Source organism: Elephas maximus, chromosome 12 (genome assembly GCF_024166365.1).
Source record: "Elephas maximus indicus isolate mEleMax1 chromosome 12, mEleMax1 primary haplotype, whole genome shotgun sequence".
NCBI classification, from domain to species: domain Eukaryota; kingdom Metazoa; phylum Chordata; class Mammalia; order Proboscidea; family Elephantidae; genus Elephas; species Elephas maximus.
In genome coordinates, this window is record NC_064830.1 from 67,010,926 (window position 1) to 67,031,420 (window position 20,495).

The 20,495-nt window shown below is 42.3% G+C and overlaps 1 protein-coding gene across 2 annotated transcripts in view; it reads right to left on the reverse strand.

Moving 5' to 3' along the window:
• USP7 (ubiquitin specific peptidase 7) overlaps positions 1-20,495 on the reverse strand; it is a 70,579-nt gene that overhangs the window by 15,394 nt on the left and 34,690 nt on the right. The window contains exons 2-13 of one of the 2 annotated variants that reach the window (XM_049902787.1): positions 20,078-20,252; positions 14,924-15,122; positions 12,158-12,296; positions 11,179-11,267; positions 8,594-8,702; positions 7,349-7,479; positions 6,574-6,628; positions 5,512-5,592; positions 5,326-5,416; positions 4,130-4,212; positions 2,006-2,115; positions 38-194 (exon numbers count right to left, since the gene is read on the reverse strand). In XM_049902787.1, coding sequence (XP_049758744.1) covers positions 38-194; positions 2,006-2,115; positions 4,130-4,212; positions 5,326-5,416; positions 5,512-5,592; positions 6,574-6,628; positions 7,349-7,479; positions 8,594-8,702; positions 11,179-11,267; positions 12,158-12,296; positions 14,924-15,009 — 1,131 coding nt within the window. In that variant the 5' untranslated portion in view covers positions 15,010-15,122; positions 20,078-20,252. The remainder of the gene's footprint in view (positions 1-37; positions 195-2,005; positions 2,116-4,129; positions 4,213-5,325; positions 5,417-5,511; positions 5,593-6,573; positions 6,629-7,348; positions 7,480-8,593; positions 8,703-11,178; positions 11,268-12,157; positions 12,297-14,923; positions 15,123-20,077; positions 20,253-20,495) is intronic. The other variant, XM_049902786.1, reaches the window with a different exon arrangement.

The following is a 20,495-nucleotide window of genomic DNA, read 5'->3' on the forward strand; positions in this document are numbered from 1 at the left end:
CCTCACATTCAACCCCGCCCCCTGGCCCTGCACTTACTTTGCCGTCCCCTTTGGGGTTCAGATAAACCACGTAATGTCCGCCATGGTTATCACCACTGTGAACCAGGACTGCATGAAGAATATAATTGGCAGGGTCCTTAGGATCCGTTTTTTGCAAAAATTCATCCAGTGGTAACTGCTCGGGGAACTCAAACCTATGAAAAAACATTTTTAGAGAAATGCTGCTTCCATTTCCACGTAAAACACTTTACTGCTGGGCTTTATTTACTGTCAACAGGCCTCCTAACTGGCTCATCTTTCTTGGGAAAAGGAAATACGAATTTAACTTGGAAGGCCCTCTCGACTACTTCCGAGGTAACCCCTATGCATTAGGACAAGTTAACTCTTCATATATCACTACAAAATCTGAAGCTAGATTGATGATAAAAATGCCTATAAAGCACTGTGATATCCAACAGCTTTAAATTCAAGGACGTTACACAAGTCGGTCTTGTAATAAACGCACACTGAGTTTTCTAGAATGTGAGCAATTCTGAATGTATTAATGAATGATTCTGAAGGCCCAGGAGTTAGACCACTAAGAAGATACTGCAGTTGAAGAAACATGGAAAAATCAAAGTTGGAAAGGGAAAACGTGTGAAGAATCATCACCGCCTGATGGTTTCTAAGGACTTGGTTTTAAGTCATTTACTTCATAAAAGTATGGCTTACATGGTCAAATTTAATCATCTGGGGTTGCCAACTTAAAAATGCCTTCAGAGGCCAGGAAAGAAAGTGAGGCAAGGCAGGTGGGTCAAGGCAGAAAGGCACACCTAAAGGGGCAGCCACCACGCAGATTTCCTGAAATGCCAGAAATCTGCATTTTTACGGTGCAATCTTGTGATCTTTAAAATGTGGGCAACTAATTCCAACAAAAATAAAAACAAGCCAAGAATGCAACAGAACACACTGGCAGGTTGGAACTGACCCATGGGCTGCCCACCAGAGGGCCTGATCAAGGCAGTTATGCTTCCACAGTAAGGGATGAGAAAGGGGGAACAAAGATCCAGCTGCTGGTGGATCATCTGATTTGGCTGAACTCTCCCTCAAATGTGAAGGGCGGCTGACCAACCTCTGTCCTATTGGTGCATAAACTAATTAGGATAAAAATTCTGTACTGAAAACCAGATAAAGTAGCACAGAGTATCACTCTTGTATCTGGTATTTTAAGCAGGGCTTCAAACCAGTTCAAACCCCTATCGTGAATCTGCATACCCACTCTCCAGACATACTGAATCAGAATCTACAGTTTAACAAGATCCCCAGGTGATTCTTATGTGTAATAAATTTTGAGAACCACTGCTCTACTAGTGGTTCTCTGAACTGGTCCCTAACCAGCAGCATTAGCATCGCCTGGGAACTTGTTAGACATGCAGATTCTCAGCAGGGGTTGGAACTGGACCGAACTGGTTCAAGCCCTGACTTTAAAGTCTGGAAAACACCGCCTGAAGTGGGGGGTGGGGGGGACGGGACACGGGACACAACGACGACACAAACACCCACCACTTCAGCATTCTTAAAGATTCTAGCACATTCTACAAGTCAACAGCAACTGAGAAGTTATAAAATACTGCAGAATCTTACTTCAACAAATACACTAATACCAAATTCCACATCTGAGGTAACATCTACATTCCGGCCAAGAACGAATTTATTAGAAAACCTGGTGAGTGCAAAACTTGTGAAGCAGAAAGAAGTGTATCCTCATGGACTTTCATCTGCTACAGCACAGAGGGGATCTGGGCAAAGTATCCTTGAAAGGAGACACAATGAGAAAGCAGCAGCCTCCCAAATCTCTTCAGTGAAACCACCCCTTTAAAGTTACGGTTCTTGGGACACCTGGACAGAAGCGAAAGCTAAGTAAACCAGAGATCAGACTGAAACATAAAGACTTTTAGTACTGAGAGTGACCCCCTAAATCAGGATTACGGTTAAATCTTAACTTTCACATGTTGCTATAGATTACCTATCATTGATCTTGATATTTTGGTCCGTCTGAGGGTCATACATAAATCTCATCAGTTGTAGATGTAACACTGGTGGCAATGTTAGGAATTTCACACCTTTCTCTGCTTCCTGAACATTGAAAAAGAAACGCAAATTTAGTTCACCTCTACTTGTTCTTGAAGCAATGAGAGCAATAGCTTTTCAGCAAGTTTGGAACATGTGTGGGGACTTCCAGCGGGGATCCAGGTAGCCACCTAGGTGCCTTTAGAATGTCTGTTTAGGTCTGCAGCACGTGCCTCTGCTGTTTAAAATAAAGCTGCAACACCGCATATGGGAGTTTCCTGTCTTTGGATTGTGTTCTTTCTCGATGTCCAAAACCAGGAACAGTTAGGTAAACTGAGAGTTAGTCATTTGCTGCAGTATCATACAGATGGTAAGCATTATGAAAAATATGGCGAAACACGGAAAAATCACTAAATGGAAAAGCAGAAAACTGTGACTACAATTACATAAAATGAGGGATGCTATTGAACACCTGAACAGAACAAGAACAAATGGGCAGTTAAGGGCCGGAGGATCCAAAGGGCAGTTTCCGTCCCCAGGGGCTCTGCTGTGATGATTCGGTAAGTGTCACGTGTTCCGGGGCACACGCTCAGTGCTTACTGTTCAATTCTGCCTTCCCACATGTTCGGATTTAGGTACAGCAAAGCCCTCTGACCTACCAACACACCTTACTGCTACTGCCGGCTTCTGTGCTACAGCACCCCTAACCCTACCAAGCCATCCCCTAAACAAGGCCACTCTGGAGGGACTCAAGTCACTGTCCTCTCACCCCTCTAACCTAGTTCTGCCCTTCCTCTGCCAACTCTCTTTTCTTCTGAAGCCAGCCCTTGGTAACCTCAGCCACCACCAGGCCACTGGGGGCCCTTGTCACACATTTCGTGAACGGCTGTATTTCTAAACTTTCCTTCTTCAGCCATAAACCCGCACCTGCAGCCATGTGCGGGGAATGTGCACCTAGATGACAGGCAGCTGTGCCAAGGCACACCTGTGTGGCAATGTGCTTCACTGTACATTAGTGCTTTTGAGAAGCTAGGGTGTCTCTGCAAAGATGAAAACAAAAACTCAGGAACCTACTCCACAGAAAGGAATGCCATGTTTTAAATACAACTTGAAAGATAAAAGTATTCCATTTCTTCACCACCGCCCACGGTGATGATGATTTAAAATACACAGTGTTTACCCCGACCCCAAAATACTCAGGGTGGGTAAAGGCAATTCTGTGAGTTGACTGAAATGTTTCTGAAGCACATCAGGTTGACTTTGTTCTGATTACTGTTTGTGAAACGACTTTCTGATCTACCATTTGGTATCCTGAATGGTCTGTCCAGGCCTGAGAACACCCAATCTGTGCCCGTTGCCAAACAGATATGTTGGCACTGTGATTCACAAACTGGCAGGCTTGTAAGCACAGAACAGGCTGAGAATTTCAACCAGCTATTTTATTTGAAGACTGAGTCAAGGTTATGAGCTTGCAACGCAGATCCTGGATCGCTGGATCCACAAGGACACTGTGGCTCCAAAAAGGCTGGCCTGGCCAGCAGCCAGGAACCTGAACCACAATCTGTGTCCTGCCTGTGCTGTCTGACGTGGGCTGGCCGCATGCTCACAATGCTTGCTGCCCTGCCAGAAGCCCAAAGCCTTGTTGGGGCCATGCAGGAACAAGCAGGCCACCAAGTACTTGTGGAGTGCACAGAGAATGCACTTCTCATTCTAGAAATCCATTGCCACAAGAATGAAGTACAAGTGAAAGAAATTCTATTTTTGATGCTGAAAGAAATCTCCAGCACTGACATCAGGAGGTGAGGAGCAGTGGATGAACAAGAAAACACCTCATAACTCTGACAGACCCTCAAATGTGCAGGGTGGCAGCTCTACCTCTGAGGAGCAAGCAACACTCCAACATCCTGATGGCTGCTCCCTTCCCTCCACTTTTGCAAACAATACAATCGGCTCCCTAATATACAGCGTCCAGAAACATATGAAACAGGACTACTGAATGTTTAATTCACTGTTAGACAAAATGTTTAGAAATAAAAGGGAAATGCTAAAACGGGATACAGGCACAAAATTTCCAAGTTACCTGCAAGCCATGCTCCCCGGCATCGTATTTATTGTCACCGTCTAGTTGTTCTACTGCCACATAATCCACAAATGATTCGAAGACTAAACAGAGACAGAGAAAAGTCAACCAAGGTGATCACTGAACCTTAGATAACCTAGTCATTCCAGGTATTATTATTTATATATATATACACACACACACATATGTAAAAGTAATAGAGAAGAAAAAGTAAATAAAGCTGTGAACAGCATCCCCTGAAGACTGTAGCTCAATGTGCCATTACCACTGTCACTAACCCAGCAACAGGAGCAAATAAATGCTAAGGACATGGGCATGTTTCTTAAGGACATTACAAATGGTAACATGGAGGGAAAGATTCAGAGTTTTAAAAACTTTTAACTGTTAAGTGCAAATTTTGACCAAAGCACTTATTTTAAGGCTACAATTATTTCACTGTGTGGAAATGGCCCAAGGATAAACAGACCAATGGAACAAGAGTCCAGAAACAGACCCACACAAATATGAGTGCTGACTGATGGCAAAGGTACACTGCAGAGCTACAGCCATATGGGGTAGAAGGCGGGGAGCAATCAAGATGACCTACCACACACAGAAACTGCTTCAGGTAGAGTGTAGATAAATAGGATAGACAAAACAATAAAGGGTCTAGAAGATAACAGAACATCCATGACTTTTAGGATAGGCAAAAATCTCTTAGGACACAAAATGCAAAGACGGATGCACTGGATTTCACTAAGAAACTGTTTAACCAACAGCAACATTGAGAGTGAAAACACAGGCTAACACTGGGCAAAGATCTCAGCATCCAACACAGAGCTGCTATCCAGAGTATGTCATGATGGAGTGACAGGAACTAGATTTATTGCTCTTTGCAACACAGATAAATCTCAAAGATAAAATGCTGAGTGAAGGAAGACGTGATTCCATTTAAGCACACATTTAAAACATGTAAACTTAAGGTGCTAGAAACAATGCTTTCCTCTGAGGGAGAGGTGGTGGCTGAGAAAGGACAAGGCAGGACTTCTGTGTGCCAATCAATGCTCTATTTCTTGATCTGCATAGGGTTTACAAGCATGTGTCTTTTTGGGCACTTTTCTGCATCATGGTATATTTCAACAAAAGCACTTGTTTAAGTGAAACATTAAACCAAAGCAGAAATTATCAAAATCTGGTATCATGTACACGAAACTTACTGTTTTTCTTTCCTTTTATACTCAGCTGGATATCATAATAATCCTCTCTTCTATCAGACCGATAGTCTACTTCTTTACATTGGATGTAGGACTACAAGGAAAATAAGGTGGCTTAAATACTGGTATTAAAAAATTAGCATTTCAAAGTATTTTAAAAATTGTTCTTTAAAATTGGTCATCACATACCACCATCTTGCCTCTGAATAATTTAGGTATGGTGCCTTCTACACACGTGCCTTTCATCTTATTTTCCACATTATCAAGCAACTGAAAAGAGAAGGTTCTGGCTTAAAAAAAAAAATGTATGTTTAACTAATACACAGTAACTTGAAAACAGTGTATTTAGAAACTTGACAAGGAAATTTCAGTGGCCAAAGAAATTCTAGACTATAAATATTATGACCCTTGGCATGCAATTACCTAAAAACATACAAAATCTTCTTCCTCGGTTGGGTATTTATTTAAAAAAAAAAAATCTACATGCAACAGTTGAGATTAAGCCCTTTATACAGCCTCTGGAATGAATTAGTAATCTGTAGTGCCTTTAGAAGCATTTTATATATTCATTTTACCTCTGTGGAAAATCATGTAAATTGATCACTAAACTTAACTCGTAATGGTCCACACCAAGAGATTAATGAGGTTGAGCCTGTCAACAGGATTGACTGGTTTGTCCATGGATATTTAATCAACTGGATTCAACCCAGCTAGTGCTGCAAAAAAGAAAACACACCTTGCCCAGCCAATCACCTTGAACAGCCATTTCATGTTGTGTGTGTGTGTCTTCCTGACAGGACAAGGATCACACATTTTGAAGAACGAGAGGTCGGCCTCAATTACAATGCTAAGGAGGTCACTGGAGGCTGGAGTATTAACAGAAGTCATTACTCTAAACTGATTTAGGACAATCAAGGCCACCGCCTATGTCAATCCATTGTATCTCTGATTCGTAACTCATGTGTAATACCAGTTGGGCATGTTATATGTCTGCTCCTATTTAAACTCAAGCCTCCCTTAACACTTCAACCAATTATTCCTTTTTTCATTTTATTCAATTGTTCATTCTTTCTGGGTTTAAACTAAATAGATGCTTCTATGTCTTTCTAGCTTAGTTTTTGTCCTAAATAAAGATGGGTGTGTTTCAACTACAGTGACATGAAGGAAGTCTGAGGTTTTACTCGGTACCAGCTTCTGACACTGCTTCGAATATTAAATGTCAGAACTATACAATCATTGCTTGGAACTTACCACTCGACAGAGCTCTTGAACATCATGCTGCATGAAGCTGTCTAAAGTCTCCCACCTTTGAAAGAAAATGAGCACCTACGTTTAAACTCCCAAATTTCAAATGAGAGTAAATTAAAAAGTAACTCAGGTTAAAAAAACTAAACTGTAAATAATAATCAATTAATATTCTTAAGTTCTTTTTTCATGAATTTTTTTGAGGGGGTTAATTCAAGGAAAAAGGAGCCCTGGTGGCACAATGTTTAAAGCACTCAGCTGCCAACCGACCAGTTAGATCCCACCAGCCACTCTACTGGAGAAAGATGTGGCAGTCTGTTTCTGTAAAGATTACAGCCTTGGAAACCCGACAGGACAGTTCTACTGTGTCCTATAGGGTCACTACATACTGCAATCGACTCAGTGGCAATGGGTTTCAGGTTTATAATTCAAGGATAAACTGAATTTATCAGTGGACACCAAAATGTCCACAACTTTTATATCCTGTTTTGAAAACCGTGGTGCTAGGGGAGGTGGTAGCTGCAGGTGAATGTACACACATTTGAATGCTATATGTGCTCTTTTCTTGAAAACTTTTAAAGTGGCAAATAATTTCTGAAACAAAATTCTAAAAGAAAGTTTCTGTTTCCAAAGAGGTGAAACAAAATTACGATGGTAAAAACACTGTGACATAATTAAATGGCCAAGCCTCCCTGCATGAAATGCCTACACCCTATCATCTCCACTTATTCGTCCTTAAATGAAAGCAGCAGAATGGGAAAGGCCAATTTCTAATACATACCCGAATGACTTTGTTAGCTTTTTTGTTCCTACAGGTTTATCACTGTGCTGTAATTCATAGAACACTCTTTGTAATGCTAAAGGGACGCTTTTAGATGAATCATCGCCCTCTGTTGGCATCATGTACACAGCCTGAAAGAATTTAGTTAGAAATAAGAATTTAATTCTATGTGAAACTATCATTTCTAGTATCACAATGGCTTAAAGGTGATTGCTAGGGCTTTTAACTACCCGCAAATATGTCAGGAATATTTTTTTTAACTCATGTTACGTTCTTAAAGGCAATTAGGAAAACGCAAGAAATTAAAAAGAACTTTTAAAAAATTACCTATAGCTTTATTACCCACAGAGCCCTGGTGGCACACCGGTTAACAGCCTGACTGCTAACCAAAAGGCTTGGCAGTTCGAATCCACCAGTCGCTCCTTGGAAACCCTACAGGGCAGCTCTACTCTGTCCTACAGGGTTGTTATGAGTAGGAATCGACTTAACGGCAACAGGTACCACCCACAGACAACCACTCTTATTTCATACTACTTAGAGCAACATCTTTAAGCTTACCGTTACTTGCAAACAAAAGATGTGATGAAAACTTAAATGCTACTGAAATTGTCCATATCCAGCTATCCCCATTATCAGCTGTAGGATGTGATCCCATTGTAGAAATTAACGCTTTTTTTAGAAGGATACTGCACATCTAATATGAAAAGCCAACGAACAAGCCAATAGTTCCTCCATACTAACAGCAACACGTTTCTGCTCCATGCTGTTCATATGAAATTCTTAAAATGCGAATGACGTCCTACATTAAGCTCAAGGTATGACTGTTATTTTTATTAACATTCTTAAGTCATATGTATAAGTGATTAGACACTGCAGCTAGTAATTTTTCAATTAGTTGACTTTTCAAATGTTGCCACTAATACCTTTTACATTAAAAAACAGTAACATCAACTTTTATATCAGAAGGTTATTTCTTATGACAATTAATCAAATTTAGGCCTATAAAATTATGTTAGCTGTGTAAAATTCTGATCATCCAAGTTAGCTTAAAAAGCAGCTGGCTGATCTACCCACTGGGGAACATAAGTAAGTAGCATCAAACAGGGCGCTTTCCAATGGAGACGGTGCTTGGTAGTATAGGGAGGGGAAACCTGAAAGGCTGCTACAAGGGCTTGGCTTATCCCTTAACGTGCCTGAAAAAAAGGATGAGCGAGAGGCTGGGGGAGAGAAACACCATCCATTTACCTTTCGTAGCTGATTTGTGAAAAACAAAGTCTGCAGCAGGCTGTTCATGTAACAGGTCGCTCCCTGATTCTTTAACCCAACGTAGCCTGTATGCTTCTTTGAATCCCACCTAAAAGACCAATGCGAGGTGGAAGGTCAGTGTCAAGGCAATTTTGGTGTTTGTGATTCCAGGGGTCAGTCCACAGTCTTGGAAGCACATCAGCTCTACCAAATGGCCCTGGTTAAAATGTGTGTGTGTGTATATACATAGTAAAAAATAATAATAAAGAAAATTTTTAAAATGCAAGTGTCCTGAATTACAGGTGGTTGCTTTTTAAAAATCATAAAAAAAGGTGATAATGGTTAACAGATTTTGTTAAGACTGAACCCAGAAATCTGTTCTGATTGGGAAGGCAAAACAAAACAAAAAACTCAATCCAGATTCCCACTCAGAGGTGCACTACAAGCATCACCACCAACACAAAATAGAAACAAACCAAACCGAAGCACAGGTTGTGGAAATGCTACCCGAGATGATTCTGATCGCTGCTCTTCAGGGTGAAATCCAGCCAATTACAAGGAAAGCCAATAAATCATATTTGGAATTGACTTTTCTTGGATTCCAAAAAAGAACTCTGGGGTAGGAAAAAAACTGTCATGAAGAACCCCAGGGCAGGGTTAAACTGCTCCCAGGTGATACACCCTAAGGCCTGGGACAGGTTCTCCAGGCTTCTGCTGGTGGGACTACTGCAGAATCACAGTGCGCTGCCCTCCAGCATGGATGCACATGGGGGGAAGCGGGTAGAGGGAAGCTTACAGATGTAAAAATAGGGCAACAGGTCAAGAATTTTCATATCTTAAAATCGCCAAAATACTTTAGGACCAGCCAGCTAACTTTAACTGCAAATCACCTTTTGGAATGGAGATACCAAACAGATAGCATCTTTCGCACCTATCTGTATCGATGGCCCGTAATCAAATGAACCATTGGGATAGAGATGGGGGTATTACCATTTTGATGATTATACAGAGCCCAGGCAAGCGACTGGGTGTGGCAAGTGAAGCTGCTGTTTAGTTATTTCTGTAGACTAAGTGTCCTGAGTAGAATTACTGCATAAAAAGACATGAAACATCTACATGACACTTGCTTATGAACTGCCTTCCTGAAATCTAAGAGGTTACTCTAACATACACTGTCACCAGCCAGTGAAGGAAATGTACAAATTTCACAGTGAGCCTCCAGCCCTGGGTGCTACCCTATAGCAGCTCCCATGGCCGTTTATGAAAAGGGTTATCTTACCCTTTTCTCTCTGCACAAGATTCCTGTCGGCCATTAAACTTGGCGGTCCCAACAGACTTACCTTCACTTTCTGCTCTTTTCCTTGGGCTCCATTCAGTCTCTTCATACCCAGGATTAGCTCCAAATCCCTCTCTATCAACTCCACCTCAAGTCTTCCTTAGCACAAACTAGATGCCTCACCTGAAGTACCCAATGATGCATCAATACAACTTCTCAAATGCATTCCCCACTCACCCTGTCCCCAAAAGGGCCTCACTCTCCTGTTATTCTGCCTTCACTCTGGAGCCACCTTTGACTCCACTCTTTCCCTTGGCTTCTGGCTCCTCCATTCCACCAGCCGCCTGGTCATACAGATCCGACCCTCTCCCCTCTGCCTTCCCAGTGCCACGCCCAGGCCACTACAGCCATGATGACCTGGCCTGGACTAAGAGAATGCGTTAAGGCTACCCTACTGCTCTTCCCCCTGCCGTTCGTCCAGGCCATCCTAAGCACTCTTGCCAGAGTGGAAACAAAGGAAAAAGTATGAGCGAGAAGACACTGGTGCCTGCCACTCAACTTCTTCCTACATTGTGTGTTACTGTTTTACCCCTGGGTGATCACCTCAAAAAACCTGGCTTTCATTCATCTGTCATTCACCTTCCAAATGGTGCTCTGCCTGATCCCAAGCGCTCCCGCTTCTGTCTTTACTCACACTGTCCTCCCTACCTTTGTCCCAACCATCAGGCAATGACCCAATCCTATATGCTCTTCAAGGGCAAGAGCCTTGTCTTGCACGAAGACTCCCCTGGACCCTGTGACTGGACGGCACACTTTGCAGTTCCTCTTCTATGCTTATTTATGCCTCTTATCATTTGACCTTGCCTGGGCTTCTCAACCCTTTCTCTGTTCCCCATCATCGTACATTCGTAATGCTCCAGATTTTTACATCCCTACTCTCTTAAAAAAAAAAGACCATCTCAACTGTAGTTATTTCTGTAGTGATCTTAACTCCTCTGCCAGTCCGGAAGTTTCTTTGAGGACAGAAAGCCATAACTTTGACCACAATGGTATTCCTAGTGCCTAGCAAAGACTGCAGCATGTAGAAACTGCTCACTGCATTAGTTAAACCAATGAAGACACATGAGGCAGGCACCGTTAACCAGTCTGTGAATACTGTGTGTGTGTGTGTGCGCCCGTGCACACCAACAGGCAAGCACAGAGGGGGTCCCTTTGTGGGACACATGCACCTCTGTGAAATATGGGTCAAGGTGTATTTCACTCCAGCACAAAGACATTTTTAACGTCACTTAATTAAAGAAAAACTTACGCAACTCCATGGGGAGCATCTGCCTGTACAAAGACTTCAAAAGTAACTTTGTCATCATCTATAAATCCTTTCTCAGGATCAGTCACTTCCTATGAAAAAGAAATAAGAATATCCAACTTACTTAAGAATATATGGACAACCACTATACTCCGGAAATACTCTAGTGCCCTGTATTAAAAAAAAAAAAAAAAAAAACAGTTGCCATTGAGTCAAATTGCGACTCATAGCGACCTTATACGACAGAGTAGAACTGCCCCAAAGGGCTTCCAAAGAACGGGTGGTGGATTCGAACTGCCAGTCTTTTGGTTAGCAGCCCTAATTTCTTAACCACTTCACCACCAGGGGGATTAAAAGTCCATGTGTTAGAACATCCCAGTTGACTTCTGGTTCTGAAGTGTTTTGATTTGTTCTCTGAACAAAAACACTGGTCCAGCAGCAACACCGTGGCCCCTCCAGGAAGAAGCCCTGAGGCATTCGGAGCCAATGCCACCGTGTGGACTGGAGGAAACCAGTGCCTGCCGACCAGTGTGGACGGGCTGAGGCAGGGGGCGCCTGCAAGAACTCAGGCTAGTGAGCTAAGCAGTAACAACCTTAAGGCTGTTTTACTCATCACCACCTCTGCAAAAAGGAGCCACACTCACGGACTTGAGATTTAGTTAAGTTATGTGACTCTATCCAGCACTACACCTGACCCAGGGATGTGGCCAGATGAGTATTATTTCTTTCAAAGGAAACTTTGCTCATCAAACTGCCTTTCAATATCGGACTAAAAGATGAGACTTGATTGCAGATGGCTGCTAAAAACCTAAGTTAGGAAAGTGGAGAAAATGCATTTTTACAGACATCTGTCCAACTTCTCAAGTGAATGTCTTGAATTTAAAATAAAAAAAAAAATCAATAGAGGGGTTTAAAGAATAGAAAGAATTGGGGAACAAGCAATAATGCTCACATTATTCAGACTAACCACATGGTTACTTACACTCCAGGCCATAAAATTGGAAAATCCCCAGTCGTTTTCTTTATGGAAGAACAAATGGCTAATACGGCGGCTGAAAGACTTCTCGTCATCTCTGTAATTTATTATCTTCAGCACAGCTTGCGCATGACAAGACCACGACCTGTTTAAAAACAAGTAACTGTTTGATTGACAGGTTTAACTCAAGTTTATACATTTTTTAAAAGACACTAAAATCAGCCGTGAAATTCCTGTTTGTATTTCCTTTTTGTAGGGGGCCCACATTTAATCTTTGATGGAGAAAGAGGTTAAAAGGGTTTAGGGGTATGCATATGTAGTCTGTAATATTTTAATTCATGGTATTATTTATTTGTTTAAAAAAACCTTTAATGCCTAAACAGTCTTTAAGCTGAGTTTTGTTTTTTTTTTTAATTGGTATCGATACAGTATCAAGTTTCTGAACTTTAAATATTGGTCTTAGATTTTGTAAAAGACTAGCTTTTGATCACCTAATAGTGCTAGTACTTAAAAAAAAAAAAATTTTTTTTTTTTAGTACTTAACATGGATATAATTTAAAAAGAATAGAAAAAGTAAAAAAGAATGATAACGCTTTTTTTTTTTTTAGATGAACACAGATGGAAATCTCTAGATTCTACTAATAAAGCTGTCACTTCTAAGTGTCACTCCTGTGCCTGCAGCACACAGGTGCTGTGGCTTTCAGGTTCTCTGAGCAAGCCCACTCATGCGTGCCTGTGCAGAAGTGCGCAGAAACTCGGGCTTCCAGCGGGACTGGTTCAGCAACATGACCTGGTGGCTGTCCTACATAGCATTTGAGAACTCTGGCCATTAGCACCAAACCACAGCCACAGGAGAGCAGATCCTAGATGCGGCCCAGTGGTGGGGCAGACCACCGATGGGTCTCTGAGTCAATGTTTAAAATATTTAAAAACTCAAAAGATAGATCACTTTAAAAAGCCACCAAAGTAAAAGTTTGCAATTAAAATAAAGCTTTTTATGTCTGCCTTGAACACTGTGCTCTTTTAGCAACCATCTATATGAGATTAATCCACAACAGCAACTTGAGAGAGTAGAGAGAAACCTCAGGGGCAATGAGCTTACATTAATTTGGAGGGGGGTGCGGGGGAACAATTCGGTAAGGAAGGGTGAGAGTAGTTGCACACTTTGAAGAATGTCATCAATATCACTGAATTGTACATGTAGAAATTGGAGTATGGTCTTGCTGTGTATAGTCTCAACAACGACAACAAAAATAAAACAAAGCTTTAAAAAATTTTTTTTAAATAGGGCTATTTAAATGAATGTTAAAATTGAATCCTGAAATGGTTCTAGATTCTTTAAAACAAGTGGTGGAATGTCGTCGCTTGTACTGGCCCTTCCTGCCAAACAACGATTCAGGCTAAAGTCGTCTATTAGACCAACACAAGTCTAGCTCCAAAACCCATCAGATCAGATCGTAATGGGAACACCGGGAGGAAAAAAACTTTTTTATATATACAGGCCTTGGCTACATCCTAAAACTGGCTTGACACTTCCCGAACATTAAAGTAAAAAGGGAAAAGAATGGATTATGGGCTGTAGTCAAGCGAGGGCTCCAAAAGGCAACGACCTAAAGAGGGCAAGGGCCTCCAGCAGACATAGCCCTTGTGTCTTCCTTGTTGTAGAATGAGGAGAGTGAACAAGGGACCCATGTGCCCTCAAACAATCTGTCAGCTGATTAAGGGGAGAATCATAAACTTCTGACTCAGAACCAATACATAGAAAGTTTGAAATAGTAATGAGAATGTAAAATTTCTAACCTCCAGTTTCATCTAAAGAGGCCACCAAGATTTTTCTCAATTTTAAAGACATTTTATAACATACTTCATTTTAGAAATTATATAAATTAAAATTTTTTTTCCCTAAAATAAGCCAGAGACTTAAGTTACAAAAACCTCAAAGAATGTTTTAATTTGTATTTTCTGAATGTTATTGTTGTTAGTGAGGAGCCTTGGTGGCGCAGTGGTTACGCACTCCGCTGCTAACCAAAAGGTTGGTGGTTCGAACCCACCAGCCGCTTGGTGGGAGAAAGATGTGGCAGTCTGCTTCTGTAAAGATTACAGCCTTGGAAACCCTATGGGGCAGTTCTACTCTTGTCCTATAGGGTCACTATGAGTCGAAATCGACTTGATGGCAGTGGGTTTGGTTTTTGTTAGGTGCCCTCGATTGATTCTGACTCTTGGTAACCCCGTGTGCGCAGACTAGAGCTGCTCCATAGGGTTTTCAAGGCTGTGACCTTTTGGAAACAGGTTGCCAGGTTTGTCTTTCAAGGTGCCTCTGGGTGGGTTAGAACCTTTATTTAGTAGGCCAATACTTAACAGTTTGTGCCACCCATGAACTACTTTATTTTCTGAACAATGTTAGGAATTAGTTATCACACAATGAAAAGAGGGAAGAGCCTTCCATAACAACTACCTGTTCCCCTCAGGCCATTACTGGGAGAACAAGAATCAAGCCAGGTGGCCAAGGTGATTGGCTACATTCCCATGGGCTGCCAGATTCTAACACAGGAAGTTTTTTATTTGCAATAAAAAATACATACTTTTCTAGTTTGGATACAATACCTGCCAGTGGGCTTTAAAGAGGGAAATATATTTAATCCAATTTAAAATTAAAAGAACTATGTGGATGCAGCAAGGAAAAAGAAAAGGTGCTCAGCTGATCAATTTGGCTTCCGATTATGTAACAGAACTATCTGCAGATTTGTAACTTCACCATTTAAACGGTCTTACGTGGAATCAGATTCAGCATTGCACTGCAGAAAGAATCCTACGCTTTTTTGGTGTGGTCTGTCTGGATAAAAGCGTGGCATCACCATAATCTTCCACGGCAGATTTCGCACAAAGCACGGAGGGCTAAGGACCGACTCGCTCAATCTGCTGAAGCGCTCGACAGTGAACTGAAAGGTGGCCTCGGAGCGCCAACTGGTGTCTGCAAGAGAACGCGGTGTCAGTCACAGAGGCCAGGGCATCAAACAAAACTCACAGCACTAGCATAAAACATTCTCTGCGACCGCAATACACTGCTGCAACTTAACTCTTGGGGAGATACGGGGATCGCCTCCAGTTTTGTTAACAGCCTAAAAGCAGCGAGACCTGGCATACAGTTTCTGTATGGATGAACACTTTCTTATGAAACCCAAAACTCAGAGGCCAAAGACAGACACCCTGGTCTTCCCTCTTACATTCAAGAACGTATCCCGTGAGGACTGTCTATGCTACCATGTCTCGGAAGAAAGAACAAATTGGCCCGCAGAACATCTGTTCAAGAACGGGATTTGTGGAGCGAAAGAAAGAAGTTGAGACTTGGGTGTCGTCTGGAGAAGAGAAACTGGGAGTGCTGAATATTCTGGCATATAAAGACTTCAAGGTGAGTGGGAAACCGCCACTCCCCTGGAAGCACAGCCCTGTTCAGAGGCAAGAAGGTGGCTAAGAAGTTGGCCTAAAAATAAATGTTAACTTCATCAGTTCACAATTTCTGTGAAATACCAGCTTGGACTCCCTCTGTGGGGATCATAAAAAAAATTCAAGAAACTGGTAGTCTTCTCAGCATGAACGATATAAAGTGTTAGATGTTAACAACACTGAAGATCAATTTAAGGTATTAAGGTTTCTGTCAATAAAAAGCAAAGTACTGACACAGTGCCACTCAGTCAACTCGAAAGGAGCCCTGGTGGCACAGTGGTTAAAGCTCTTGGATGCTAACTGAAAGGCTGATGGTTCAAATCTACCAGCTGCCCCATAGGAGAAAGATGTGGCAGTTTGCTTCTGTAAAGTTTTACAGCCTTGGAAACCCTATGGGGCAGTTTTACTCTGTCCTATGGGTTGCTATCAGTCAGAATTGACTTGATGGCAGTGGGTTCCGTAGTGGGTTAGTCAACCCGAAGTCACAATTCAAAATTCCACCTTGTACTATTTGCTGACGGTGGTTTGTGTGTGACTCACATGCTTTAACAAACCCAGCAGGGTCTCACTCCATACATCAATGCTTCTCAAACTACCTTCATGAAGGGCAGTCCTTTAAGCTCACACCCCCCAATCTGTGACTGACCAACACTTTATAAAGCATAACAAAATTACGGTGGGATGGTCAAACTGCTATATAAGTTTCTGAATGCCTTCCCTCACTTTTTGTACCTATCTCGTCACAGACGGGGACAGTTGGCAGACTGGCACAGGACCAGGGCGACACTTGGGGGAACAATAACAGGCAGTGCCTGACAGGCAATTTCTGGTTTAGGATCGGGTTCTGGTTTGCCCTCCCCTGTTCCACAAAGTGAGGTTGGCGGGCTTAGGTGAGGAAGAGTGTGTCCGGAAGAACACACGCCCACCCTTTGTCCTCAGCCCCCAAAAGGCAGTCACGGCTGAATCCACAATTCCTCAGGCTCCAAACACAAGTGAGTTCTCAGTATTTGCCACTTCTCAATGCATAGAAATTGCTTGAAGTCTGAGACTGACTGAATTTGTTCTTAAGAAAACATGTCCAACAGTCCTCATGAGAGGGTAGTAGTCTTTACCAAAGGAAAAAAAAAAAAAAAGCAAAAGCATGTGTGGCGGTGGTCGCTTTTACCTTTTTTTAAAAAAACGCTTTACCTCAAATGTTTTTACTCCACAGAACCCAGCTCAGCAGAGGCCCTTTGGAAGGAAAGGCAGCCGAAAGAGGGGAGTCCTGTTTATGAGAAAATCACTGATTGGAATCTCTGGCTGGCGGGTGTTACCTTGATCCCTTTGAGGGATAAAAGACTACTAAAAAGGCAAGAAGCTTGTTCAAGGTAATAATGTCCAGAATGATGTAGGGGAAACATTTGCCGCCTGTTTTTATAGACTCGGGGATCATGTTTGAGCAGTACTTAAATCACGCAGGGTATGCAAAGGCAGGTGCTACTTGATCCCCACTTTACAGGTGAGGAAACTGAGGCTCACTAAGGTTACGTGGCTTATCCGAAGTGCTTTACAAAGTGACCACAGAGGATCTAACACCCAAGATTTGTTCACACCAAGCACAGCGACTAAGCACGAACCCCAATAACATCAGAATGTTAGCATGCCTGCTTTATAGTGACCAAGGACCCGCATAGAAGGCAACCAAACAAAAAATCACCGCAGGACAGCACTCCTGGAACCTAAAATCCCAAGGCCACAAGGCTGAGCCTTTCTTCTAACTCACCTATTTTGTTTTCAGACACAATCTAGTGCTCTGTAGGATTAAGTTTTCATACATACAAGATTGATACGTACCATAAATAACACTTTTTTGTTCTTCACTACCACACTTTAGTCAAATTCCTCAATTATTCCTCAAATATTCAACAGGCCCAAAAGATGGTAAAACTCCATGCAGCACCAAGTCCACTAGGTGGCAAGCCCCTCAAAGGCAGCGCCCGCAATGTATTCATCTCTCTGCCCTCATTGCCTAGTACTGCCCTAGTACACAGAGCTTCACTTGCATTTGTTCAATTATACACTAAACTTCTGTCTCACGTGCCTAGTACATTCTTAGAACAGACCTATGTTTCTTAGTTTGCAAACAGGGAAGTTGAGCATGAGACTCGAGAGGAATAAAAATTTTACCCCAGTGGCTCTAAACTCTTCAAACTAATAGAATAACTGAAAAATTATATTAAATATCAAAAGGTCAAGACAGGAGGCCTTACAAAAAAAGAAAAAACAGACGCAGACTTAATATCCATCTCTGGCAGAGAGGGCTGGCCTAATTATCTTCCTATGAGGAATTACCACTAGTCTGACCAACATCTTTGTTCAAGAAAATGCGGGAACAGCACACAGTATTCGATATACCTATTTTTGCAACTCCCTGTGAGTCTATAATTATTTTAAAGATGAAAAAAAGTACACTTGGAATTATAAAGGATAGCCTGTATCCTGCAGAACTGATACGTCACCAAATAGACTCTTATTTACCCAGCTGCCACTGACATTAACAGAGCACTTACTTCATTCCTCCACCCTTCCTTTTATTTTAAGTGACGGCACGATGAGTTTGCCCTGACTGCCGTCATCAGACACTTGGTCTGACTCCTGGAAAACCCCACCGCCTTCTGATTCTGCCTCAACTCAATCTTGGAGCACCATCAGTGATCATACAGTGCAAAGCTACCATGGTGCCCATTCTAACACCAATCTTATCTTCATGGGGCAAAGGCCAATGTACCGGCCTGAGCTTTGGTTACGTGAGGGAAAACCCACCCACTGCCGTCGAGTCGGTTCCGACTCATAGCGACACGTGAGGGAAGTCGAGAAGAATACCACGCTTTGGGTTTTTAAATTGAAAAGGTTAGCTTGAAATTTTCCCAAATGGCTCTCATGTAATATTTCATCAAACCTCAACAATTCATTCTAATACAAATCTTCGCAAATCCTACTTAAATCCCCAACGCTGGTACCAACAACCTAAATCTAGGTCCACCTAGGTCTAACTAAGGCAGCTGCATTTGCTCCACAACTTGTCTTGATCATCTAAGGAAAAACTAACAGGAAAGTAGAGTATGTATGACTAGAAAATGATTCTAATACCTGCCCAGAAGTCTAGGTTAAAAGGTTGCCTTTTTTTTTTTAATGCTCTCCACCTCAACCATACATTTTTCTAATTCATTCCCAAAATTCCCTCATAAAGAAGGCTTTTCTGCACACCACTCAGGGCATTGGTAACTTGGGTCCAAAACAATTCTAATCCAGGGTTTCCCAGAGCATGTGTCCTGAGTTGAGGTGTTAATAGGAGATTCAGGAAAAGGATGTTCTGAAGTCTAAGGTCTTGGGGAGTCAATAACTCTTCTGGAGAAGCAATGGATGTTAGCCTATTAAAGGCTCTGGGAAGTTCTGCAATAAACTTCTTATCTAGCAATCCTCAAACCTTCTAGAATTTTGGACACTTTTCACAGCACACTTATTACACCTTGCAGAACAACACTCCTCACAGTAGAGCTCAGCTTGGAAAATGCGGCCTTGACCTAAGAATCCTGCTCCTGAAACCAGAACCATCTTCCCACCTCCCCCTCCCCAAAAAGGGGGGAAATGGAAGGAAAAAACTTTCCGTGTGTGTGTGAACTTAAATAAGTCATCTTTTAAGTAGGTTTTGTCCTGCCATGAAGTTCACATGATCTTTTCACACTCTCTTAACCTAAAATTCCAAACTAGGAAAAACGTGCTACTGAAGACCATTCTATCTTCTCCAATAATAAGCTTTTCCATTTAAGAACTCACAACAGGGGTTTATCCACTTCTAGGTCCTACAGTTTGGCACCTTCATCTACTACTAGTAACTTAGAATTTGTCTTTAAAGTAAGGGTATTTTACCTACACTAAGCCTCATTATTGGTGGTTCTCAAGCAAGGCAACTTTGGCCCCCAGGGACACTGACAACGTCTGGAGACATTCTGGTTGTCACTGGGGGTGGAGGTAGGGGGGATACTGGCATCCTACACTGCATAGAACAGCCCCCCACAGCCAAGAATTATCTGACCCACAATGTCAACACGTGAAGGTTGAGAAGGCCTACCTTATATCTACATCTATCCATCATTCCCAACACTCTCCATATTCCCCCCTCAAGGAAAAGAAAAAAAAAAAAAAAAACTGCAGAAATATTAGTATGAAATTGCTCTGTATGAGCGTGCTCTGACTGGGTTGGCCCAGTTCCTGCTCCACAAGTGACTAGAACCGATCCCAAATTCACACCTTGTCCATTAGGCCTGACCATGCCTTCCCAAATGCACTCCCTGAACCGCTTTTGGCGTCTCTGGTGTCTGAGACAAAACCACCAACAGCCCACAGACCGAAGAAACCACACCCACACCGTTGCCCTTCATCTAAGAGGAAAGCGCACTCCACAGGTAACAAAGCTGCGGGGTTGAGACCACGCCTCTTTACCTTCCTCAGATATTGCCTCAGCCAGCTGCCAGGGGTAAACCGCACTGTGAGAGAACTCTCAACTACGGCTGCAGTTTCTCATGGAGGCTGAACTTTTGGCAGGAGGTCTGGACAGCAGTCCTTCTGGTGGTGCAGCCCGTGACTGATGGTTTCTTTCAACTGCCCCGTTACTCCCCTGGGAAGGACACAACCCTCATGAGGATTGATGGACATGCTTTCGACAGAACATGGTTTCATATTACACTGCAAGATTCCGAGGGCTGCATAAAGTGATTATTGGCTGCTATCTTCTCAGGATTCTGACCTCGCAAATGTACAGCACATAATCTGATAAATTATAACGAAGAAATACCCTTGAAAGAAAAAAGTGATTTCCTAGGCACAAAATGGCCATGCATGTACACGTGCCTATGCTTCT